The sequence below is a fragment of the Pleurodeles waltl genome, chromosome 4_2, assembly GCF_031143425.1.
Source record: "Pleurodeles waltl isolate 20211129_DDA chromosome 4_2, aPleWal1.hap1.20221129, whole genome shotgun sequence".
Lineage (NCBI taxonomy): Eukaryota > Metazoa > Chordata > Amphibia > Caudata > Salamandridae > Pleurodeles > Pleurodeles waltl.
The window spans coordinates 523,983,301-524,010,278 of NC_090443.1; the positions used below are offsets into that span (position 1 = coordinate 523,983,301).

Consider the following 26,978-nt stretch of genomic DNA (forward strand, 5'->3'; position numbering starts at 1 on the left):
AAACGTGTCGCTGTGCCTTGGGTGGAAAAGTAAAAGGCAGACCTGCATAATCCAAATAACATCCGTAGTCATGTACCCTCAGACTCCCTGTTGTGTACCCAGAACAAAAGAAGGCATTCACACAGAACATAAGGCGTTCAGCCAGGCGACTAGGGGCACAACTTCACCATGTAAGTGCAAAAAGACCTGTGCCACAGGAAAATAGGTGGGAGTGGGAGATTCTGCCTTCTGTTCTCAATAACATTGTCCTACTTTTACTTTTCATGGAATTATTTTGTATAGGCCCCCTGGCCCTTACACTCATTCCCTTCAATCCCTCCCGCAATTGGTCACCATCTTAGCTAAGGATAGACCAAAATTCGCCCTACTTGCTGGCTTTAATCTTCATATCTATGATCCGGACAATAATCCCTTTCACCCTATCCTCTTCCCCCCCTCCCAAAACAAATGATTGGAGCGGCCTTGGTCCAAACTTTGTCTGGAGAACTGGTTAGAGGTCCTTGATACCACCAAGCCTGACCTCTCGGCCTCCGAGTTAGCCGTCCACCACTTTCACGAGTGGCTAGCCAACTCATTGTCCTCCAGTTCCCCAAAAGAATTATTTTAAATTCTTGAACATATTATTGAGCCTATGGCAGTCGGCTCCTCCTATATGGCCTTGGTAGATCACTGTATTGTACTGGCTCGCTTCTTGGATATCTATTCTTCGTTTCCCAACATCCACACATCTGCAGACTCCTGCCCAAGTGACAACCCATCCCCACCAACTCCTGTTCCTTCCTGGCTTTTCCTCCTCTAACTGTATACATGGTCAAGGATCTTTTAACTTCGTAAAATCAGGCTCACCCCGGACCCTGCTCATTGTCATATCGTTCGTCAAAGGTCTAAAATTATTGACACCGTATTAACAGATTTACTCAACCATTCCCTATCCTCAGGGCTTGTACTCTCTGTAGAAACACGCAATCGTTAAGCCTCTATTAAAGAAAGCCAATCCAGATACCACCATTCTAAGTAAATATAGGCCATTATCTTTGTTACCTGGTGTCTCCAAGTTGCTCAGTAAATATGTTAACTCGCATCTCTCCACCTTCCTTGTACCGATTTTGCTGCTTCATCCAACCCACTTGGGCTATTGCCCTTTACTTAGTACAGAAACAGCACTTCTGGCAGTGGTCGAGGAACTTAAAAGCCTCCTGGATCAAGGTAGCTCCACAGCCATAATTCTGTTACATCTCAGCGCTGCCTTCAGTATCTTAGACCATTCCATACTCTTGCAGAGGATTGCTAAAGTCGGTATTGGGAGTCAAGCTCTGGATTGGCTCTCCTTTGAGGTTCAGGTCAGCCCTTCCTTTCAGCAAGCCTCCCGTCTTGCTGTGGAGCGCCCCATGGTTCTGTCTCCGTCCCCTGGCTGGAATTGTCCAAGCCCATAGGTTATCGTTGGTCTCTTATGCTGACCCCGGACTGTAGTTCTAGCTTCTCATCTTTGACCTCCTGTATCCATGATGTAGCAGATTGGATGGCGGGCTGTAAATAAACATAATGAAGGCAAGACGAAAGTCATGCTGTTGAGTAACAATCTTACCGATTCAGCGCTGAGCTGTGTCTCAGGCAGTCTTAGCTATTTACCTACCCCTAAAGATCCAGTAAAGAGCCTTGAATTCTGGCTCGACTCTGGCCTTACTATGGACTCCCAAGTGAAATCAATTGCCGGTAGCTGTTATGGCATCCTGTAATAGTTACGGAAGGTCTCCCACCTCCTTCCCTTTGCCGCCAAAAGAATGGTTGTCCAGGCCCTTGTCTAAGCACGTCTCAGTTGCGGGAATGCCCAGTTCGTAGACTTACCTCGCTATGTAGTCAGGAGGCTTCAGATAGTGCAGAATGCTGTAGCTCCTAAACATGTCTCTGTGAACCTCAAGGACTTGTGGAGCACCAGTGCAGTTTGAGTCTCTGTCTCATACATAGGGAAGTCCACAACAAGAGTTCTCTTCTGCTGAGATCCTTGACTTGCCCATATTGCCCAGGGGGAGTCCTTCGCTCCTTGTCAGCCATCTGCTAAAGGTTCCTAGGATTCATAGGACCCACTGGGGCGGCCAGTCTACTGCCTTTCTGCCCACCAGGCACTGGAATACTCTCCTGCTGGAACTGTGTTGACAGGAGCATGAACTTCCTTTCGGTAAGACTTTGAAGACTTTGCTCTTCAGCATGTGATTCCCCCTGCTAGGACGATTTGCCCTTTTCGTGGTGTCTAAGCAGCGCTGGGCGGACCCCAGGTAGCCATGCGCTTTACAAGACCGCACGAAAAGAATTGATTCCTCCCTGATCAGACAAGTGGGTGTTAGCCATCATAGTCCATGGTGTTTGCCTGGAATTCTGTACCACACTACCCAACATTCCACTACGCTGGCACATGATCCACTGGAACTACTAAAAACCTGTTTCAAGATGAATTGCAGGCATTACTGCAAAATGCAGTAATTGTCATTCCACCACATCAGTGGGTAAAAAGTACCTACTCATGGATCGCCAAAAACACACAAGACATTAAAGGCCATGCTCGGCATCCAGTTGCTCAACCAGTGCATCCTCTCAGAGCACCTCAAAATGATTACTCTCTGGGAAGTCGTTCCACTACTGTGCGTTGGGGACTATACATGTGACCTCATGACCAAGAGCACCTGCTTCCACATACCCATCCACCTAGCACACCTCAACTACATCAGGTTAGTGGTAAGTGGCAAACATTAACAATTGAAAGGACCACACTTTTTAGTGGTCCCTTCCCAGGAGTGTTTACCAAATGTCTGACAGTGGTGGTGGCGCATCTTCGATGCCATTCAGTTAATGTTTTTCAGTATCTAGACTATTGCCTGGTAAAGCTTAACAATAGACCACAATGCTTTGCTCACAATTAGCAAGCAGTCTGACAGATAAGGTTTTACAATCACTGACAAAAAAATCCCACCTCTCTCCCCAACGAACGCAACCTTTCTTGAGAGTGATACTGAATATGGTGACATGCAAGGCTTACTGTACAGATGAATGATGGCATTTCAAAGACTGCTTCCCCTTTAGAAGACAATGCAGGCTGTTAGATATTGGTCCGTCTTGTATTGCAGTAGTCACAAATGCTCGTTTGCACAGGCTCTCATTGCCAGAATGTCTGGCCAAACAATGTTCATAAGTGACTGGGGACTGGGAAAACCTAATGTGCTGGTCTCCAGAGTTCAGCACAAACTTTAGTGGTGAAACAGCATTAACTTGTATTGATCTGGTTGTTTCTTGACATTCATCTGCGAGGGACCATCACCACAGAAACCTCCCTCATGGGGTGGGGTCGGGAGCACTTTTGGGTCATCTGAATGTTCAAAAATAGTCTCGGCAACAAAGGTTGTGGATATTACTCCTAGAATTTATTGTAGTTCAGTAAGCGCTCAGAATATTTAGCAAACTGATTCACATGAGAGTGCTCTTTTGGACAGACAATGTGACCACAACGTATTTCAATCAGAATCAAGGGGACACACTTTAACTTCAGTTGTCCAAGTTGGCTCTGACAACCTAGCATTGGTTCAGTTGTCATCTAGTCTTTCTCAAGGCAGAATACATCCCGAGAGAGGACAAAGACTTGGCAGACCTGCTAAGCAAGACCCATCAACAAACGAGTGGGAGATCAACTTTCAAGACGTTTAACTTTCCTTGGACTGCTGAGGGATTCCAACAGTTGACTTGTTTGCAGCATGCAACAGCTCATAATGCCAAAGCTTTGTCTCCAGTACGCACAACTACGGTCCAAGGGCAATGCACAGTGAATTACTTGTTCTTTGATATTTGCATAGTCTTTTTCCGCACTGATATCGTATGTAGTAAGGAAAAAGAGGCTGAAGTGCATGATGCTCATCCTCATATCAACCACCTGGGTGAGGCAGCTGTGGTGGTCAGTGCTACAAGGAATGCCCATACATCCCCACAGCAAATTACCTCTGTGTGCAGATCTCAAAAGGTCAACACCAAGGTCAGCGCCCACATCCCAATGCTAATCCCAGAGCAGCGAATCTTGTGATTTAGCACCTGTAGTCTTACATTTTGGGTACCTGCAACTTCGAGGGTACACAACTTCTAAAAGAGACCAGCAAGCCCACCATGAGGCCTTGTCATACAGGTAAGTGGAAGAGGATTGTCAACTACTTACCACACCTTTACAAGCAGTCTTCAGAGGCCTTGTTGCAAGACATTGTCTGCTATTTATTGCACCTACAAAGGCAGGCTTAGTGTACAGTTTGACACTGGTTCATTTGAATTATGTAGCAGCTTGAATGAAAATCGACAACCCAAATCAATTTTCAAAATACTGGTTATATTAGGCTTTATGGAAGGCCTTAAAGGAGTAATTCCAAACGCACCCGCCCCATCCACCTCACCCACATACACAGATCCCCTCCAGCCCCCTGATGAGAATTCAATATTATTGTCACCTTGCCTATGAAGCAGGCATTTGAAACTATACTCTTGCCCACTGCAGTTTCTTTGAAGCTTTCCTTCCTCATTTCAATCACTTCCTTTTTCAGTAAACTGTAAACAATTACAGTGAAGTTGTCTTTAAACTGTCCACAAAGAGCCATCCTTAGAAAAAAAAAACTTGTGTTGTGCCTAAGGTTGTCCGCAATTCACTTCCTAATCTTTCTTTTTTTTTTTTCTTTTTTTTTCCCCCCAACAGTCTCCGGTGATTGCGGAAAGAGTTTTAAACAATATAGAACTCAAAAGAATGCTCATTTATTCCTTTGACAGAACAAAAGCCTTTAGAAAGACTAAGCAACTCTTTGTAGCTTTCTGTAAGCCCCACTTAGGAAACCATATGTTCGATGGCATCTGTCGCTGTAGATACGCATGTTCTGCAATAGCTCGCCATCTGGTGTTGGGCCGGAGTGTTACAAGTTGTTTTTCTTCGAAGAAGTCTTTCGAGTCACGGGACCGAGTGACTCCTCCTTTTGTCTCCATTGCGCATGGGCGTCGACTCCATCCTCGATTGTTTTTTTTCCGCCATCGGGTTCGGACGTGTTCCTGTCGCTCCGAGTTTCGGAACAGAAAAAATAGTTAATTTCGGAAGATTTTCGTCGGTATTGTTGCGTTCGGGATCGGCATACTTACATTCAACACCGCATCGAAGATCGAAGAGCTCCGGTGCCCTTCGGGGTAATTTTTCGATCCTCCGTCGGGGCCTGGTCGGCCCGACCGCGTGCTGAAGAACGCCGATGGAACGGACCCCGTTCCGTTTCTGCCCCAAATGCCACAATAAATACCCCTACACAGACCAACACTTGGTCTGCAACCTGTGCCTGTCACCTGAGCACAGCGAAGACACCTGCGAGGCCTGTCGTGCGTTCCGGTCCCGAAAAACACTCCGAGACCGTCGAGCCAGAAGACTTCAAATGGCGTCCGCACCGACAGCCCGACGGGAGTTCGAGGAACAGGAAGAGGAAGGTACCTTCTCGATCCAAGACTCAGACTCCGAAGGATTCGACGATACACAAACCGTGAGTAAGACGTCGAAAACCACACAAAGAAACATTTACAAGGCCCAGGGGACGCCACTGCCACCAGGCCATGGCTCAACCCATAAAATCGGTGACCGACCGTCGGCACCGAAAAAGGCCCAAACAGTGCCGAGATCGTCCGACTCCGGTCGAGACACCGGCACGCAGCCTTCTCGGGACCGAGAAAGTGCTGGAGACAAGCCTCGACACCGAGATGCCGGTGTGGACACGGCTCGACGCCGAGACAGCGGCACCGAAACAGATCGACGCCGAGAGGTTTCGGCCCCGAAAAGGAAAAAAGTCACCTCGGAGCCGAAAAAACACGCAGACAAAGTTTCGACGCCGAAACAAACTGCAAGCGACCCAGCTTCAGGCTCTTATACAGAAGAGCACTCGCTAACCTCCCAAATGCAGAAGCATAGGTTTGAGGAAGAGCTACAAGCAACTGATGCGGACCATACGCAAAAGCGTATCTTCATTCAGCAGGGGACAGGAAAAATAAGCACCCTTCCCCCCATTAGGAGAAAGAGAAGGTTGGAGTTCCAGACGGAACAAGCACCACAACCAAAAGTGGTGAAAAGAGTTACACCACCACCCTCTCCTCCGCACGTGATTAACGTTTCACCAGCACAAACGCCATCACACTCCCCAGCTCACACCACCATGAGCCAGGGTGACCAAGACCAGGACGCATGGGACCTATACGACGCCCCAGTGTCAGATAACAGCCCAGAGGCATACCCTACAAAACCATCTCCACCAGAAGACAGCACCGCGTACTCTCAGGTGGTGGCTAGAGCAGCACAATTTCACAACGTAAGCCTCCACTCAGAACAGGTCGAGGATGATTTCTTGTTCAACACACTCTCCTCCACCCACAGCTCCTACCAAAGCCTGCCTATGCTCCCTGGTATGCTCCGGCACGCAAAAGACATATTTAAGGACCCGGTCAAAAGTAGGGCAATCACACCAAGGGTGGAAAAAAAGTATAAGCCGCCTCCTACAGACCCGGCTTTCATCACAACACAGCTGCCACCAGACTCTGTTGTTGTAGGAGCAGCTAGGAAAAGGGCCAACTCTCACACATCTGGAGATGCACCACCCCCAGATAAAGAAAGCCGCAAGTTTGATGCAGCTGGTAAAAGAGTCGCAGCACAAGCTGCAAACCAGTGGCGCATCGCGAACTCCCAGGCACTACTTGCGCGCTATGACAGAGCCCACTGGGACGAGATGCAACATCTCATTGAACATCTGCCCAAAGACTTCCAAAATAGGGCAAAACAAGTGGTTGAGGAGGGACAGGCCATCTCCAACAACCAGATCCGCTCCTCCATGGACGCTGCAGATACAGCTGCACGGACAATTAATACATCTGTAACTATCAGAAGGCATGCATGGCTCCGAACGTCTGGATTTAAACCAGAGATTCAACAAGCAGTTCTCAATATGCCTTTTAATGAAAAAGAACTGTTCGGTCCAGAAGTGGACACAGCGATTGAGAAACTCAAAAAAGATACGGACACTGCTAAAGCCATGGGCGCACTCTACTCCCCGCAGAGCAGAGGGAATTACAGCTCATTCCGTAAAACGCCCTTTCGAGGGGGGTTTCGGGGTCAAAGCACACAAGCCAGCACCTCACAAGCCACACCGTCCAGTTACCAAGGACAGTATAGAGGAGGTTTTCGGGGACAATATAGAGGAGGGCAATTCCCTAGAAATAGAGGAAGATTCCAAAGCCCCAAAACCCCTACTACTAAACAGTGACTCACATGTCACTCACCCCCTCCACACAACACCAGTGGGGGGACGAATAGGTCATTATTACAGAGCATGGGAGAAAATCACTACAGACACTTGGGTTCTAGCAATTATCCAACATGGTTACTGCATAGAATTTCTACAGTTCCCTCCAAACATACCACCAAAAGCACAAAATTTAACAACACACCATTCCAATCTCCTAGAGATAGAAGTGCAGGCACTATTGCAAAAGAATGCAATCGAATTAGTGCCAAACACACAAATAAACACAGGAGTTTACTCACTGTACTTTCTGATACCAAAGAAGGACAAAACACTGAGACCAATCCTAGACCTCAGAGTAGTCAACACTTTCATCAAATCAGACCACTTCCACATGGTCACACTACAAGAAGTATTGCCATTGCTAAAGCTGCACGACTACATGGCAACTTTAGACCTCAAGGATGCTTATTTCCATATACCAATTCACCCATCGCACAGGAAATACCTAAGGTTTGTATTCAAAGGAATACATTACCAATTCAAGGTACTGCCTTTCGGATTAACAACCGCACCAAGAGTCTTTACCAAATGTCTAGCGGTAGTCGCTGCACACATCAGAAGGCAGCAAATACATGTGTTCCCATATCTAGACGACTGGCTAATCAAGGCCCATTCGTTAATAGAGTGCTCAAATCACACAAATCATATCATACAAACCCTCTTCAAACTAGGGTTCACCGTCAATTTCACAAAATCCAAAATTCGGCCACGCAAGGTACAACAATACCTGGGAGCCATAATAGACACATCAAAAGGAGTAGCCACTCCAAGTCCACAAAGAATTCAAAATTTCAACACCATCATACAACGCATGTATCCAACACAAAACATACAAGCAAAGATGGTATTACAACTCCTAGGCATGATGTCATCATGCATAGCCATTGTCCCAAACGCAAGACTGCACATGAGGCCCTTACAACAATGCCTAGCATCACAGTGGTCTCAAGCACAGGGTCACCTTCTAGATCTGGTGTTAATAGACCGCCAAACTTACCTCTCGCTTCTGTGGTGGAACAACATAAATTTAAACAAGGGGCGGCCTTTCCAAGACCCAGTGCCACAATACGTAATAACAACAGATGCTTCCATGACAGGGTGGGGAGCACACCTCGATCAACACAGCATACAAGGACAATGGAACGTACATCAAACAAGACTGCATATCAATCACCTAGAACTTCTTGCAGTTTTTCAAGCACTAAAAGCTTTCCAACCAATAATAGTTCACAAATACATTCTCGTCAAAACTGACAACATGACAACAATGTATTATCTAAACAAGCAGGGAGGGACGCACTCCACGCAGTTAAGCATGGTAGCACAAAAAATTTGGCATTGGGCAATTCACAACCAAATTCGCCTAATTGCACAGTTTATACCAGGGATACAAAATCAACTCGCAGACAATCTCTCTCGAGATCACCAACAGGTCCACGAATGGGAAATTCACCCCCAAATACTGAACACTTATTTCAAACTCTGGGGAACACCTCAGATAGACTTGTTTGCGACAAGGGAGAACGCAAAATGCCAAAACTTCGCATCCAGATACCCACACAAACAATCCCAAGGCAATGCCCTATGGATGAACTGGTCAGGGATATTTGCTTACGCTTTTCCTCCTCTCCCTCTCCTTCCTTACCTGGTAAACAAACTCAGTCAAAGCAAACTCAAACTCATATTGATAGCACCAACTTGGGCAAGGCAACCCTGGTACACAACGCTGCTAGACCTATCAGTGGTACCCTGCATCAAATTGCCCAACAGGCCAGATCTGTTGACACAGCACAACCAAAAGATCAGACACCCAGATCCAGCATCGCTGAATCTAGCAATCTGGCTCCTGAAATCCTAGAATTCGGGCACTTACAACTTACCCAAGAATGTATGGAAGTCATAAAACAAGCAAGAAGGCCATCCACCAGGCACTGCTATGCAAGTAAATGGAAGAGGTTTGTTTGCTACTGCCATATTAATCAAATACAACCATTACACACAACTCCAGAACATGTAGTGGGTTACTTGCTTCACTTACAAAAATCTAACCTAGCTTTCTCTTCCATTAAGATTCACCTTGCAGCAATATCTGCATACCTGCAGACTACCTATTCAACTTCCCTATATAAAATACCAGTCATTAAAGCATTCATGGAGGGCCTTAGGAGAATTATACCACCAAGAACACTACCTGTTCCTTCATGGAACCTAAATGTTGTCCTAACTAGACTTATGGGTCCACCTTTTGAACCCATGCACTCCTGCGACATACAGTTCCTAACCTGGAAGGTGGCATTTCTCATCGCCATTACTTCCCTGAGAAGAGTAAGCGAAATTCAGGCGTTTACTATACAGGAACCTTTTATACAACTACACAAAAATAAAGTCGTCCTAAGGACCAATCCTAAATTTTTGCCAAAGGTTATTTCACCGTTCCATCTAAATCAAACAGTGGAACTTCCGGTGTTCTTTCCACAGCCAGATACCGTAGCTGAAAGGGCACTACATACATTAGATGTCAAAAGAGCATTAATGTATTACATTGACAGAACAAAGAACATCAGAAAGACTAAACAACTCTTTATTGCATTTCAAAAACCTCATGCAGGAAACCCAATTTCAAAACAAGGTATAGCCAGATGGATAGTTAAATGCATCCAAATCTGCTACCTTAAAGCTAAACGACAGCTGCCCATTACACCAAGGGCACACTCAACCAGAAAGAAAGGTGCTACCATGGCCTTTCTAGGAAACATCCCAATGCAAGAAATATGTAAGGCAGCCACATGGTCTACGCCTCACACATTCACCAAGCACTACTGTGTAGACGTGCTATCCGCACAACAAGCCACAGTAGGTCAAGCTGTATTAAGGACATTATTTCAGACTACTTCCACTCCTACAGGCTGATCCACCGCTTTTGGGGAAATAACTGCTTACTAGTCTATTGCAGAACATGCGTATCTACAGCGACAGATGCCATCGAACTGAAAATGTCACTTACCCAGTGTACATCTGTTCGTGGCATCAGTCGCAGTAGATTCGCATGTGCCCACCCGCCTCCCCGGGAGCCTGTAGCAGTTTGGAAGTTACCTTCAATTATTTATATATGTATCATCTCAACCTTAAATAAGTGCATACTTAGTCACTCCATTGCATGGGCACTATTACTACAATTCAACTCCTACCTCACCCTCTGCGGGGAAAAACAATCGAGGATGGAGTCGACGCCCATGCGCAATGGAGACAAAAGGAGGAGTCACTCGGTCCCGTGACTCGAAAGACTTCTTCGAAGAAAAACAACTTGTAACACTCCGGCCCAACACCAGATGGCGAGCTATTGCAGAACATGCGAATCTACTGCGACTGATGCCACGAACAGATGTACACTGGGTAAGTGACATTTTCATTCCAAGTCTGGCATTTCTAGATGGATATTCAAGTATATCCAAGTCAGTTTTGCTATAGCAAATCATGCACCTCATGCTGTACGTAGGGCACATTTCACTTGCTAAAAGGAAGCTTCTAAGGCTTTCCTTGGCAGCATTCAGTTTCTAGACGTGAGGCTGCAAAATTGCGTACCATCCACACTTTCACAAATTATTATTCTGTGGAGATGCCTGCCAAGAAGGACAAGTTACACAAACTGTTCTTAAAACTTTGTGCCAAAAATGTATTGCAGCTTGCAGGCCACCTCTTTAGGAGTACTGCTTCGCATTCTGAGCAGCACTTGTGATCTAAAGCAGTACATCCTGCAAACTGAAAACTTCATTTACCAGGCAACAGTAGATTTGCTGCTTGTAGTGCTGTTGGTTTGATCATTCTGCAGAGGGTGCTCTTTGTGTCTGTCATCCCCATCCTGCAATTTCACTAGCATTATTAGTGGTATTTAGGTTACACTAGTGGCCTTGCCTTCTGTTAACCATCTCAGCCAATCCAGCAACCCGCACAAAACTTGGGCCTTCAGGAATAAGGCAGTGCAAAGGAGAAAGAACACGCACAGCAGCTGTTCTCCCCCTCCTCACCTGGTACCACACTGAAGTCTCTTTCCTTTGGGTTAATAGCGTACAGTAGGAGGCTGAATCCTCCGCATTGTTTAATGGCAATTGGTAACTTCAGACCAAAGGTGGGTCCTCAAAATCGTTCGTTTGTTACATTTTATCCTTTAAGGATGTTCCTCCCTACATTCCCTCACTCATTGCATTTGTGTCCATATAATATACACTTATCCTTTTTAGGGTGGTGGGGTTGATGTTGCTTGCCAAGGGCACAATTAAGTTGGTGCCCAAAGTGGAATGGGGACTTTGGTGTTACTCCTGTAACTTCCTGGTCCTGTAGGGGAACTGAGACCTGCAAGTGATGCGGAACTTCTGACAATGTAACATTCCCACAGAAAGAGAACTCTGAATGTTGACCCTTAATCAAGTCTCTTAGATCAAGAGGAGTGCATGGTGTCCTTGAACTTGCAGGACTTGTACTTTCAGGTATCAACCATGTAGCCCCACAGGAAATACAAGCATTTGGCAGTGGTTTCCAACTATTTTTATATGACAATCTTTCTTTCAGGCTTCACATTAGTGCCTACATTCTTTATACAGAGATGACATGTAGTTGAGTCTCATCTTGGCAGGTAGGGGATAGAAACATTCATGTTTTTCAACGACTCTTAAAGGCAGGCTCATATCAGCTAACCTCAGAACACTTACGGAGCACAGTGCTACTGCTATTCAGTTGGGTTCTGTATCAAGAATCCCAAATCTCACCTTCATTTCATGCAGAGGTTGTTCTTTTTCGAAACCAGATTCCACCTTTGGAGCTTGGTCAGTGGTTAAATTAACAAAAGTTAATCACTTGCGAGTTTCAGCACCTTAAAAAAAAAATCCAGTCTGTGTCCGTATAGTTCACATCCCTATGTTTTGAGTATTAGATGCTTTTAGTTTTGGAGTTTATTGATGACTTCCTTATTCTAACATTGACTCAACATTACCCTAGTGCCCATAGCCAAGTTTGCCATCGATACTGTAGTGAAATGTTTTGAAGTCCTTTTTTTTTTTTTTTTTCTTTCATACCCCCTCGTAAGTCCTCCAAACAGTCTGTGTACTGGACTGAAATGTTTCCACATTTGAGTGTAATGGCAGGCGTGATTTTGTTGTCCTCACCCTCCATAGCTTTTGCTGGATGCACCTATTGAATTGCCCAAAGGAACGCAGCAATTTGTTGCACAGGCTCTTCTACTGCCTGAAAGGAGAGTGGCTATGTGCTGGATGCAAACACGATCTCTGATTACAGGATGTGGTATATTGTAGGGATCAATCTGAACTCTATGCATAGGGACTTCACCCCATGTCCAATCGTAAAGATTTTTGGGATCCTCTTCGAACAGCGGGTTGACTCGCACACTTACTCCAGGGCTAGTGAGATGGCACATGAAGCACTAGAAATCGTACAGCCACCACAAAGACATTGATCCACTGTAAAATAGGTTGCTACCGTTTATTGCCTGCCAATGGCGTACTGTAATTGTGGTTACTGCTTACAGCTTGTTCTCTGCCAGTTTGACTTTATTTTGAATATGTATGTTATAAATGTCCTTACTGCAAAAGTTTATTAAAACTTAACAAAAAATGACTTCCTCATTTGCATTTTGCAGAGGTGGCCGAGGAGCTCGGAAGAACGGCTTCATCCTCTGTGGTTCCATACCAGTGTCGGCTGCCCATGTTGCCCTCTAAAACACGCACTCTGAAGAAGCATGCAGAGAACAAGGAGAATATAGAGGGTGAGGAGGATGCTTCTGAGCATTCTGCTTCTAGTTCTGCATCAGGTAAATAGAGACACCAGGTGCATTTTTGGTCATATGGCATCAAATTCCCACTGTATCCGTAGGGCTTAGAGCATGGGCCTGATTATGATCTTGGCAGGTGGAATACTCCATCAAAAATATGACTGCTATTCCCATTGCAGTATTACGATCTCCATAGGATGTAATGGAACTATAATACGGCAGATGGGACATCTGTCACATTTGTGACGGTGTAACCCCGTCCACAAAGATCATAATCTGGCCATATGTTTTTAAACTGTAGCAGTAGCAAAATTCAGGCATATGCACTGCTGCAACAGCCATTTTCTCCTACATGTCTTTTGTTGGTGTTCATGAGTTTGTCAAGCAAAAGTGCTATATCCATGCCTTTTCAGCACGTCAGTGGCCCTGTATACGTCCTTCTAATATTATTTCAAAGTTTGTAAATTGGTTAACAAAATTTGAAATCACAACTTAACAGCCCAATATGAATGGTCACAGATTACATTGTTAGGTTATTTTTCTTAACCATCAGATGCGGATGTGTACTGACGGGAGTTCCTGACTCAATGTGTTCCACATTTATTCAGGCCCTCGCGGTTAAACTCTCCACTGCCACCTTTGAGAAAGACTCTTCTATTCCATTTGTCACTTTCCCTTGCTTTCCCTTCACACTGACACACTTTGGAGACCGTTGTGCAACACTGGGTTCGACGCCCATGCCCTTCCAGAGTGTCACGCTTCCTGTCTTCAGGAAATGCCCTCAATGCCGCACTAAGTATCCCATGGCTGACCACCACAGCATCTACAATCTTTGTCTATCTCCAGATCATAACGCAGAGTGTTCTTTCAGCCTCTGCTTGTGTTGTAAAAAAAAAAAAAAAAAAACTTTCATTATCAGAGACAGGTTCTGGGACCACATCAGAATTGCAGACACCCCTATAGAAGGTAGCCCCAGACATCTTCGGGAAATCAGACCCCCGTTAAGGAAGAGGAAGTCATTGAGGCTTCAGGTGCCCCACCTTATCAGCCCAGAGCATCCAACAAAGAGGAGGAAGAAGGGGCTTCATCCACTTCAGCAGCTGCTATCCCCCGCACAAAGCCCCCCCCCCCTTCCCACATACTTGCTTATATGGTCCAGGGCGACATTCATCAAAAGCCTCATAAGAGCGTGGCTCTTGAAGTCAGAGCACTGCTTTCTAGAAAGTCGGGCATCCAGCCCTGTGCATAAAAAAGATGGCCACCTTCAGATCCTTCACTGCCTTCTATCTCCGGTCAGGAGCTAGGGAAGGCATTGGAGCTGAGAGTGGATCCACCAAAATAAGTTGATAGAAGCTGCAGGAGGAGCTGCTTGAGAGGCAAAATCTTTGCCAAGACACACACACACACACACACACACACTCCCACACACCACACCTACACCTTTTACTAAGGAAAAGGAGGCTTGTCTTCGAAGAAGAAACTACTCCAGACATCCCTTTGGAGCTCATACGAGCCCCCAAAAAGCTCCACAATGGCTACTATCCCTTCTTTCTCTCCCCCACCTGCACCATCACCTAACCATACTTCCTCATGGGTTTCCACATTTTTCCTACGATATAGCCAACCCCAACACCCCTCAAGATAATTTTGAGGGCCCACTCAATCTAGAGAAGACTGATATCAATCCACCAAGGTTCCAGATCTGGAACACATTCCATTCAATGCTTCACTCCCTGATAATATTAAAACACACTGTGGGGTAACCCAACGAGTGGCTACCTACCTCAAAGCCTTTCCATCACACTGCATGTACATCAGGAGTCCTATTTTCCCTGGCCTCCCTAGTGGTGCACACTGCCCGTAAAATGGCCTCTGCCCAAGACAGAAAAGGTTAGCAAGCACATTGATGCGACAGACAAGACAGTAGCAATCAGGGTGGCCACTCAATGGCATATTGCTAATTTTGTGGGTCTCTTCCTGACAGTATGAGAGGCCTCACTGGGAGGAGATGGAAGAGCTCCACAAACATCTCCCTGAATAAATTCAAGAAAGGGGACGCAGAGGACAAACACTCTTTGTACACCACTACTTGCTGCACCTGTGAAGCTGCTGCCATGACTGCTAGAGGATTATACACCTCCATTGTACTCCACCATCACTCTTGGCTTTTTGGCTTTACATATTAGGATTCAAGCCAGAAGTCCAGCGGCATCTCATCAACCTGTCAAACACCTCTTTGGTTCCCAGGCAGATGAAGTGCTGATAAAAAAAATATATATGTGTGTGTTCAATGGCATGTGTAGCTGCACATGCACATGCTATGCACAGGTCCTGCCATCTAGTGTTGGGCTTGGAGTGTTACAAGTTGTTTTTCTTCAAAGAAGAATTTTCGAGTCACGGGACCGAGTGACTCCTCCTTTTCGGCTCCATTGCGCATGGGCATCAACTCTATCTTAGATTGTTTTCTTTCCACCATCGGGTTCGGACGTGTTTCTCTTCACTCCCGTTGTTCGAGTCAGAAAAATATTACAAACCCTCTAAATTCGTCTATATTGTTTTCGATCGCTTATCATCCATCATTGACACCTCGGTACCAGCGGATACAGATCTCTACTTGCCCTTCGGGGCACCCGCGGGGCACCCGCGCCCAAGTTGGGCCTGGTCGGCCAGACCAAAAGTATTGTCGAAGCCTCATGGACCGGACCCCGTTTAGATTCTGCCCTCGGTGCCACGCCAAGTATCCCTACACGGATCAACATCTGGCTTGTAACCTGTGTTTACCTGTGTTTATCACCGGATCATCGAGAGGATACCTGCGAGGCCTGTAGATCCTCCCGCTCGAAAAAGACTCTGAGACCGAAGAGCACGAAGATGAGAGAATGCGTCCAGAAGCACCGAACGCCTTGACGCAGAAGAGGAGGATATGATCCACACCGCCGTCTCCGTTTGGGTGTCCGATTCTGAACAAGAGTCCGACATCGACCGACCAATAACAGCGGACCAGCATGCGAGTACGCTTGCCCCTACCCAATCCAAGCCCAAATACAAGGCCTCGGGGACGCCACTGCCAGAAGGCCCTGGCTCCACCCGTAAAAAAGCTACCGGTAACCAAGCAACATCTTCGGCACGAAAAAGGCCACGCCAACAACAAAGCCATTGGACTCGAACCGACGCACAGGCTCCGAAATTAGAAGGCATCGAGTCCAAGCCCCGAAAGTCACTTTCGGAGCCGAGGCCAACAAGTACTCCAGGCTCTTCGGTCCCGAAAAAACTGGCTTTGGAGCCGAAAAAGCATACATACACTGAGGAGCACGGACTTTCAAAGCAATCAAAAGAAAGCCATAGATGTGCTGAAGAATTGACACAAATGGAGGATTTCGATGAGAAACAGGCCAGAATACAAATCCACAAAGACACAGGCAAAATCCTCACAGCACCTCCTCTAAGAACAAAGAGGAAACTGGCCTTCCATGGACGTTTGGACACTGACCAGCCAACGGCTAAAGTGCCAAAACCAAGAGAAAAATCTCCGCCTCCGCCACTATACAATCACAACAAGATGATACGGATCCATGGGATCTCTATGATGATCCAGTCTCAGATAATAGAGTGCTATCCATCAAAGCCATCACCCCCTGAGGATTGCACCTCCTAATACCAGGTTCTAGCCAGGGCAGCGGTATTTCACAACGTGGCCATGCACACAGAACCTCTTGAGGACGACGACTTATTTAACACATTGTCCTCAACTCACGCCACATACCAGAGTCTACCCATGCTTCCTGGCATGCTAAAACATGTGCAGCAAATCTTCCAGGAACCAGTTAAGGGAAGGGCTATAACTCCAAGGGTAGAGAAGAAATATAAGCCACCACCCCAGACCCCATTTTTATTACACAACAGCTACCCCCAGATTCCGTAGTGGTCAGCGCAGCAAGAAAAAGGGCTAATTCCCAGTCCTCCGGAGACACACCCCCTGCAGATAAAGAAAGTAAGAAATTCGATGCTACAGGTAAAAGGCTGGTGTCACAGGCAGCCAATCAATGGCGTATAGCCAATTCGCAGGCCCTAATGGTCAGATATGACAGGGCTCACTGGGATGAGATGAAGAACATTATTCAGCATCTCCCCAAGGACCAACAGAAGAGAGCCCAGCAGGTAGTAAAAGAGGGACAAGCAATCACAAACAACCAAATCAGGTCAGCGTTAGACTCCGCAGATACAGCCACAAGAACTATTAATATGGCTGTCACCATTAGGTGACCTGCATGGCTTTGGTCATCAGGATTTAAACCTGAAATCCAGCAGGCTATCCTCAACATGCCTTTTAACCAACAACAACTATTTGGCACACAAGTTGATACAGCCATTGACAAAATGAAAAAAGACGCCAACACTGCCAAAGCTATGGGTGCGCTTTATTCATCCCAATACAGAGGCTCATTTCGATAGCCTCAATATAGGGGAGGCTTTAGACCCCAACCATCCAAGCCATCTACCTCCCAAGCCAGACCCTCTTACCAGATGCAATACTAGAGAGGTGGGTTTCGGGGATCTTACAGAGGACAATTCCCCAGATCTAGAGGAAAATACCAATCCTCAAAACAACCCACTCTTACCAAACAGTGACTTTACCACCACCTTCCCTCAACACACTTCCCCTGTGGGAGGAAGACTGCAAAAGTTCCACACCCACTGTTTACCCATCACAACAGACAATTGGGTGTTATCCATTATCCAACATGGTTACTGTACAGAGTTCACACAAACTTCTCCAGACATTCCCCCAAAAACGCACAAACTTCCATCTCAACACATTTCAAGGTTACAAACAGAAGTACAGGCACTATTACTCAAACAAGCCATATAACTTGTGCAACATCATCAAAAAGGAACAGGGGTTTACTCCCTGTACTTCCTCATTCCCAAGAAAGACAAAACATTAAGACCAATATTAGATCTCAGGACTCTCAATCTCTACATCCGATCGGAACACTTTCACGTGGTAACACTACAAGATGTAGTCCCACTGCTACAACAAGAAGATTTTATGGCAACACTGGATTTAAAAGATGCGTATTTTCACATACTCATCCATCCAGCTCACAGAAAATATCTCAGATTTGTAATACAAGGAAAACATTACCAGTTCAAAGTGTTACCTTTCGGGATAACAGCTCCCAGAGTATTTACAAAATGCCTTTCCGTATTCGCAGCATGTAGGAGGCTGGCCTGGCTTGTAGTGGGTACCAAGGGGTACTTACACTCTGTACCAGGTCCAGTTATCCCTTATTAGTGTAGAAGAGGTGTTTCTAGGAGCTTAGGCTGATAGAAGGTAGCTATAGCAGAGCAGCTTAGGCTGAACTAGGAGACATGCAAAGCTCCTACTATACCACTGGTGTCATATGCACAATATCATAAGAAACCACAATACACAGATATACTAAAAATAAAGGTACTTTATTTTTATGACAATATGCCAAAAGTATCTCAGTGAGTACCCTCAGTATGAGGATGCCAAATATACACAAGATATATGTACACAATACCAAAAATATGCAGTAATAGCAAAAGGAAGTAATGCAAGCAATGTAAAGTTACAGTAGATTGCAATAGAAGCACATAGGTATAGGGGCAACACAAACCATATACTCAAAGTGGAATGCGAACCACAAATGGACCCCAAACCTATGTGAGCTTGTAAAGGGTCGCTGGGACTGTAAGAAAACAGTGAGGGTTAGAAAAATAGCCCACCCCAAGACCCTGAAAAGTAGGTGTAAAGTGCACCTATATTCCCCAGAGAGCACAGAAGTCGTGATAGGGGAATTCTGCAAGGAAGACCAACACCAGCAATGCAACCAAAGTGGATTTCCGGACGAGAGTACCTGTGGGACAAGGGGACCAAGTCCAAGAGTCGCAACAAAGTCGAGATTGGGCAGATGCTCAGGAAATGCCAGCTGAGGGTGCAAAGAAGCTGCCACCGGATGGTAGAAGCTGTGGATTCTACAAGAACGAAGAGGGCTAGAAACTTCCCCTTTGGAGGATGGATGTCCCACGTCGTGAAGAAGCTTGCAGAGATGTTCCCACGCAGAAAGACCGCAAACAAGCCTTGCTAGCTGCAAAGGTCGCGGTAAGGGTTTTTGGATGCTGCTGTGGCTCAGGAGGGACCAGGATGTCGCCACTTGGATGAGGAGACAGAGGGGGCGCCCAGCAAGTCAGGGAGCCTTCACAGAAGCAGGCAGCACCCGCAGAAGTACCGGAACAGGCACTTAGAAGAGGAGTGAACCGGAGCTCACCCGAAGACACAAAAGGGAGTCCCACAACGCCAGAGGACAACTCAGGAGGTTGTGCATTGCAGGTTAGAGTGTCGGGGCCCAGGCTTGGCTGTGCGCGAAGGAAATCCTGGAAGAGTGCACAGGAGCCGGAGCAGCTGCAAATCACGCGGTACCCAGCAATGCAGTCTAGCGTGGGGAGGCAAGGACTTACCTCCACCAAACTTGGACTGAAGAGCCACTGGACTGTGGGAGTCACTTGGACAGAGTTGCTGAGTTCCAGGGACCATGCTCGTCGTGCTGAGAGGGGACCCAGAGGTCTGGTGATGCAGTCTTTTGTTGCCTGCGGTTGCAGGGGGAAGATTCCGTCAACCCACGGGAGATTTCTTCAGAGCTCCTGGTGCAAGAAGGAGGCAGGCTACCCCCAGAGCATGCACCACCAGGAAAACAGTTGAGAAGGCGGCAGGATCAGCGATACAAGGTTGCAGTAGTCGTCTTTGCTACTTTGTTGCAGTTTTGCAGGCGTCCTGAGCAGTCAGCGGTCGATCCTTTGGCAGAAGGTGAAGAGAGAGATGCAGAGGAACTCTGATGAGCTCTTGCATTCGTTATCTAAAGAATTCCCCAAAGCAGAGACCCTAAATAGCCAGAAAAGGAGTTTTGGCTACTTATGAAGGAGGATAGGCTAGCAACACAGGTAAGAGCCTATCAGAAGGAGTCTCTGACGTCACCTGCTGGCACTGGCCACTCAGAGCAGTCCAGTGTGCCAGCAGCACCTCTGTTTCCAAGATGGCAGAGGTCTGGAGCACACTGGAGGAGCTCTGGGCACCTCCCATGGAGGTGCAGGTCAGGGGAGTGGTCACTCCCCTTTCCTTTGTCCAGTTTCGCGCCAGAGCAGGGCTGGGGGATCCCCGAACCGGTGTAGACTGGCTTATGCAGAGATGGGCACCATCTGTGCCCTTCAAAGCATTTCCAGAGGCTGGGGGAGGCTACTCCTCCCCAGCCCTGACACCTTTTTCCAAAGGGAGAGGGTGTAATACCCTCTCTCTGAGGAAGTCCTTTGTTCTGCCTTCCTGGGCCAAGTCTGGCTGGACCCCAGGAGGACAGAAACCTGTCTGAGGGGTTGGCAGCAGCTGCAGTGAAACCCCGGGAAAGATAGTTTGGCAGTATCCGGGTCTGTGCTAGAGACTCAGGGGATCATGGAATTGTCTTCCCAATGCCAGAATGGCATTGGGGTGACAATTCCATGATCTTAGACATGTTACATGGCCATTTTCGGAGTTACCATTGTGACGCTATACATAGGTAGTGACCTATGTATAGTGCACGCGTGTAATGGTGTCCCCGGACTTTGTGAGTGCCCTGAACGATGTGGGGGTACCTTGGCTAGTGCCAGGGTGCCCACACACCACGTAACTTAGCACCCAACCTTTACCAGGTAAAGGTTAGACATATAGGTGACTTATAAGTTACTTAAGTGCAGTGGTAAATGGCTGTGAAATAACGTGAACGTTATTTCACTCAGGCTGCAGTGGCAGGCCTGTGTAAGAATTGTCAGAGCTCCCTATGGGTGGCAAAAGAAATGCTGCAGCCCATAGGGATCTCCTGGAACCCCAATACCCTGGGTACCTCAGTACCATATACTAGGGAATTATAAGGGTGTTCCAGTATGCCAATGTGAATTGGTGAAATTGGTCACTAGCCTGTTAGTGACAATTTAGAAAGCAGAGAGAGCATAACCACTGAGGTTCTGGTTAGCAGAGCCTCAGTGAGACAGTTAGGCATCACACAGGGAACACATACAGGGCACATTTATGAGCACTGGGGCCCTGGCTGGCAGGGTCCCAGTGACACATACACTAAAACAACATATATATACAGTGAAATATAGAGCAAGATGGTACTTTCCTACGCAGCATACATAAGGAGACAACATATACATGTCTTTCCATATCTCGACGACTGGCTAATAAAAGCCAACACTCAGAAACAGTGCCAACATCACACACGTTATGTAATAAACACCCTACACACACTAGGGTTCTCAATAAATTACCAAAAATCGCACCTACAACCAGCACAAATGCAGCAGTACTTAGGAGCCACATTAAACACCCAAAAAGCACTTGCAAGCCGAAGTCCACAGAGTGCAATCATTCCACAGCATATTGCCAAAAATCCAGCCAAACCAACAGTACGCTGTCAAATTTGTAATGAAACTGTTGGGTATGATGGCATCATGCAACGCCATTGTCCCAAACGCAAGATTAAACATGTGGCCCTTACAACAGTGCCTTGCAAAACAATGGTCGCAGGCACATGGTCATCTCCAAGATCTAGTGTTCATAGACCGCCAAACACACATCGCTTCTGTGGTGGAATCCCACAAATTTAAACAAAGGGCGGCCATTTCAAGACCCTGTGCCTCGCACCATTCTTACAACAGATGCATCAATGATTGGATGGGGAGCACATCTCAACAATCACAACATTCAGGGACAGTGGGACAACAAACAAAAACAACTTCACATAAATCACTTAGAACTGTAAGCAGTATCCGTAGCACTAAGAGGGCTTTTCAACCTCTTCTTGTTCACAAACACATTCTTGTCAGAACAGACAATATGACAACAATGTACTACTTAAACAAACAAGGAGGAACCCACTCATCACAACTTTGTCTTCTAGCACAAAATATTATGCATTGGGCAATTCACAACAACATACACCTGGTAGCTCAGCATATTCAAGGGATTCACAATCAATTAGCAGGCGGCCTCAGCAGAGATCACCGACAAACGCACAAGTGGGAAATTCACCCCCAAGTGCTTCACAAATACTTTCGCCAGTGGGGAACACCAGACATAGATCTGTTTGCCGCCAACCGCAACGCAAAATGCCTAAACTTCGCATCCAGGTACCCACACCCTCGATCCAAGGGCAATGTTCTATGGATCAACTGGTCAGGGATATTTGCTTACGCTTTTCCCCCTCTCCCGCTCATTCCATTTCTTGTCAACAAACTGCGTCAAAACAAACTCATACTTATAGCACCAACGTGGGCACGTCAACCATGGTACACCACATTGCTAGGCCTGTCAATAGTAATACACATCAAACTTCCAAACAGACCGCACCTGTTGACACAAAACAAACAACAGATCAGACACCCCAATCCAGCAATGCTCAATCTGGCTCATAAAATCTTGAAGTTTGGATATCCACATCTTCCACCCGAATGTATGGAAGTGATTAAACAAGCAAGAAAACCTACCACCAGGCAGTGTTATGCACACAAATAGAAAATATTTGTTTTCTTCTGCAAAGCAAAACACATAACATCCTTAGACGCAACCATACAAGACATTGTAGGTTATTTACTCCATCTACAAAAAGCATATTTAGCTTTTTCATCCATTAAGATACATCTAACAGCAATTTCTGCTTTTTTGCAAAATATACAAACAAATCTGTATTTAGAGTGCCTGTCATCAAAGCTTTCATGGAGGGTCTAAAACGTATCATACCTCCAAGAACGCCACCAGTACCTTCATGGAATCTTAATATTGTACTCGCACAACTCATGGGTCCACCCTTTGAACTCTTGCACTCCTGTCAGATTCAATTCCTAACTTGGAAAGTAGCATTTCTAGTGGTAGTCACTTCATTACGAAGAGTTAGTGAAATACAAGCATTCACTATTGAACAACCCTTTATACTAGTACACAAACATAAGGTAGTACTTCGCACAAACCCTAAATTTATAGCTAAGGTCATCTCACTGTTTCATTTAAATCAAACAGTGGAACTTCCAGTCTTCTTCCCGCAGCCAGACTCGGTGGCAGAGAGAGCACTACATACATTAGATATTAAAAGAGCTTTAATGTATTACATTGACAGAACAAAATCATTCAGGAAAACTAAACAGTTGTTTGTCGCATTCCAAAAACCCCATATTGGTAATCCTATATCAAAACAAGGCATAGCCAGATGGATAGTGAAATGTATCCAAACTTGTTACCTAAAGGCTAAGAGACAGCTGTTAATAACACCAAAAGTACATTCCACTAGGAAAAAAGGAGCAACAATGGCATTTCTAGGAAATATACCAATGACAGAAATCTGTAAAGCAGCCACTTGGTCAACACCCCATACATTTACCAAGCATTACTGTGTAGATGTGTTAGCAACACAACAAGCCACAGTAGGACAGGCTGTACTAAAAACACTATTTCAAACAACTTCAACTCCTACAGGCTGACCACTGCTTAGGGGATTGACAACTGCTTTGTAGTCTATGCATAGCATGTGTATCTACAGCTACACATGCCATCGAACGGAAAATGTCACTTACCCAGTGTACATCTGTTCGTGGCATGTTCCGCTGCAGATTCACATGCGCCCTCCCTCCTCCCCGGGAGCCTGTAGCCGTTTAAGTTACATTTAAATTTGTACATATGTATATACATCTCTATTCCATTGCATGGACATCTCTTTCTTTACACTCTATCACTCCTACCCTACCCTCTGTGGAAAACAATCTAAGACTGAGTCGATGCCCATGCGCAATGGAGCCGAAAAGGAGGAGTCACTCGGTCCTGTGACTCGAAAAGACTTCGAAGAAAAACAACTTGTAACACTCCAAGCCCAACACTAGATGGCAGGACCTGTGCATAGCATGTGAATCTGCAGTGGAACATGCCATGAACAGATGTACACTGGGTAAGTGACATTTTCCATATGTATCACAGCAATATTGCGAGGTCAGTGGGAGAACCCCAGCCAGCACACCGTTTGGTTCTTATTTGGTCCTATGGCTCAGGTATTGTCTAGAACGTCTTTCAACCCCACCCAGATACACACACCATGAGCTCAGTGCGCTTTGTCCTGATGGATACTCCTAACCTTATATCCCTCACCTTGTCAGTAATCCCCAGGCACCAGGCTGTATCCAGAAACATAATGTGCAGTTCTCATACTTGCCTCTGGGTGGTGGTGTGCTCCTCTGCGCCATCATTCCACTCGGGAACGATAACCAGAACTGCATAACCAACGATAACCAGAACTACATATAAGCGGCACTTATGCGTGCTGACATCACGTCCTTTCTTTCCATGCCTTTAGATGCTGATCCGGAGCTGCTGCCTGATCTTTGTCCAGATTTTATAACTATATTTTATCCATTGTGCAAGGTAAATGCCCCCCCTCATCCCCCTTTCCTTTGTGTGCTTTTGTGCCAGAGCAGAGACTGGGGGACCCTGGACTGGTGCAAACAGAATTCTCCAGTATTGGGGTATCTTTCATAGATTCTTATGTTTTAATCATTCCCTGTCGTTGAAGTGGGAGTCCCACAGTACATAGAAAGCAGTAGAATAAATATTTTTTTTCATTGTAGTCAATGGTAAAATACATTCACTTTCATAGCTTATAAGCTTCATTAGAAAGGCCCAAAGTTCAGCCAATCAGGTGATACCACCCTTTAGATCCCTCAGCACAGAGGCTCAGTCGCTCAGATTTTCTACCTCACGTCGTGTCTAGGGGAGACTTCCTGAGCTCTGCTCAGTTTAACTTTTCCTCAGGAAATATTTCCAGAAATTCCATTCCAACATTGTCAGCTGTACTTTGTCAACATGTCTACAGCAAAGAAAGGTTTATTTCAACCTTGCAGCACCTGTGGTAAGCTAAGGCTTCACTTTGAGGACCCCCACAAGGACTGCATCTACTGTCTTCACCCAGAACATAAGGTGAAGGACTGCAAGATTTGTAGAACATTTCCCAGCAAGACTCTCAGAGATAGAGAAGCCAGGCTTCTTCTTTGGCTCCAGAAACACAAGTCCAGAGAGTCTCTCTGATGAGGAGGACAGTGATACATCAGTGGCCTAAATGAAGAGGAAGAGATCTGTGGAGAGTTTGTCTCCTAAAACCAGTAAGACAGCCAAGAGACTACATTCTTTCAAGGAACGAGCTGATGAATATCCCTCAACTTCAATGGAACTTGGTGGAAAGGTTCTCCCTCAGCCGTCCACTTCAGCTACCACTTCCAGAAAGATTGAGGTCATCAGGCTCACTGCCACAGTCGACATCTAAGATCGCAACATCGTCGATGGCACCGTCGACGAGCGCGTTGTCGACGACAGGTGTCGCATAGTCTACGGCGATATTTACAGCTCCATCGTCGCCCATGATCATAACTTCGTCACCGTTGTCTTCAACAACAATAACATCGGTGAGTCTAAAGTATGGCTTTTCAGCTACCCAAGCTATAAAGATTTCAAAGAGACCATCGACGGAGAAGAACGTCGACGCGCACACTGTCGACATCAGCGTCAACGAGTAAGCTGTATAGAACCCAAGGGTAGGTCGCTCCCCCTGCCGCTGCAGCTCCTCCAACTCCTCCAGGTTCCTGAGACCGCCCAGCTACCTCGCAGTAAGTACCCCCCACCTCCCAGCCCCCCACCCTGCCCGCGCTACTCACCCTCTCTCCTGCTCCTGCTTCTTTTCTTCTTCTCTGTTCTTCCTCCTCGCTCCTCTTCTGTAATCTTCTTCTGTTCTCCTCTTTCGCTCCTGCTCCCCGTCTTCTCTCTTCATCTGTGTGCTTCTCAGCCTCTCCTCTGCACCGCGACCCGCGGGTGCCTCTTCTTCTCTGTCCCTCTTCTTGGCTCCTTCCTCTGCCGCTCGTCGCCCCTCTTGTTCTTCACCTTCATCTGTATTCTTCTGACTTCTGCTGCTCCTCTTCACCTTCATCTGTACTCTTCTGACTTCTGCTCCTCTTCTTCACCTTCATCTGTACTCTTCTGACTTCTGCTCCTCTTCTTCACCTTCATCTGTACTCTTCTGCGCTCCTCTTCTTCACCTTCATCTGTATTTCTCTGTCCTCTGCGCTCCTCTTCTTCTTCATCTTCTTCTGTGGTCTTCTGTCTTCTGTTCTTCGTCTTCTGTATCTTCTTCTGTGGTCTTCTGTCTTCTGTTCTTCGTCTTTTGTCTTCTGCTCTTCGTCTTCTGTTCTTCTGTTTCTTCGTCCTCCGTCTTCTGTTCTTCCCGTGCCTGCCCTCCTGCTCCTGTCTCATCTCTCTCCCTCACTCGCCTCCCCCTCTCTATCACCCCTATCTACCCCGTTCGCTATCTGCCTCCCTCACTCCTCCTATCTACCGATCTAACTATCTCTCTATCTCACTATCTCCCTCACTCACCACCTCCTCCTATCTACCTATTTCTCTATCTCTCCCCCCTCCTGCCACCCCCTCTATTACCACCCCTAGCTTCCTATCCTTTCACTCTACCTCTCACCCACCTCTACAACCCCCTCCCCTATCTTCCCAACCTTACTCCTTTCTCTCCCCCTAATCTCCTAAACTTCCTAACACTCACCCCCCTCCACCCTTAAATCCCCCTCCCCAGCTCTTCTCCCTCTACCTGTCCCCCCTCCCTCCCGCTTTCCCGCCGCCACCTCCTGCACGCCCCCGCCCCCCAGCTCCCATTTGCCCCCAGCTGACCCCTCCCCCCCCCCTCTTATGGCGGCCGCTGTGCGGCCGCGCCAGAGGCAAGCCCATCTGCGCCCGTCCGCGCCCAGCGCCACGACCCCTGGTC

The 26,978-nt window shown here is 46.6% G+C and overlaps 1 protein-coding gene across 3 annotated transcripts in view; it reads left to right on the top strand.

Moving 5' to 3' along the window:
• The window catches only part of ABL2 (ABL proto-oncogene 2, non-receptor tyrosine kinase), a 255,078-nt gene that overhangs the window by 202,208 nt on the left and 25,892 nt on the right, over positions 1-26,978 (top strand). For all 3 annotated transcript variants that reach the window (XM_069232033.1, XM_069232035.1, XM_069232034.1), the window contains exon 10: positions 12,991-13,161. In XM_069232033.1, the coding sequence (XP_069088134.1) occupies positions 12,991-13,161 (171 nt within the window). The remainder of the gene's footprint in view (positions 1-12,990; positions 13,162-26,978) is intronic.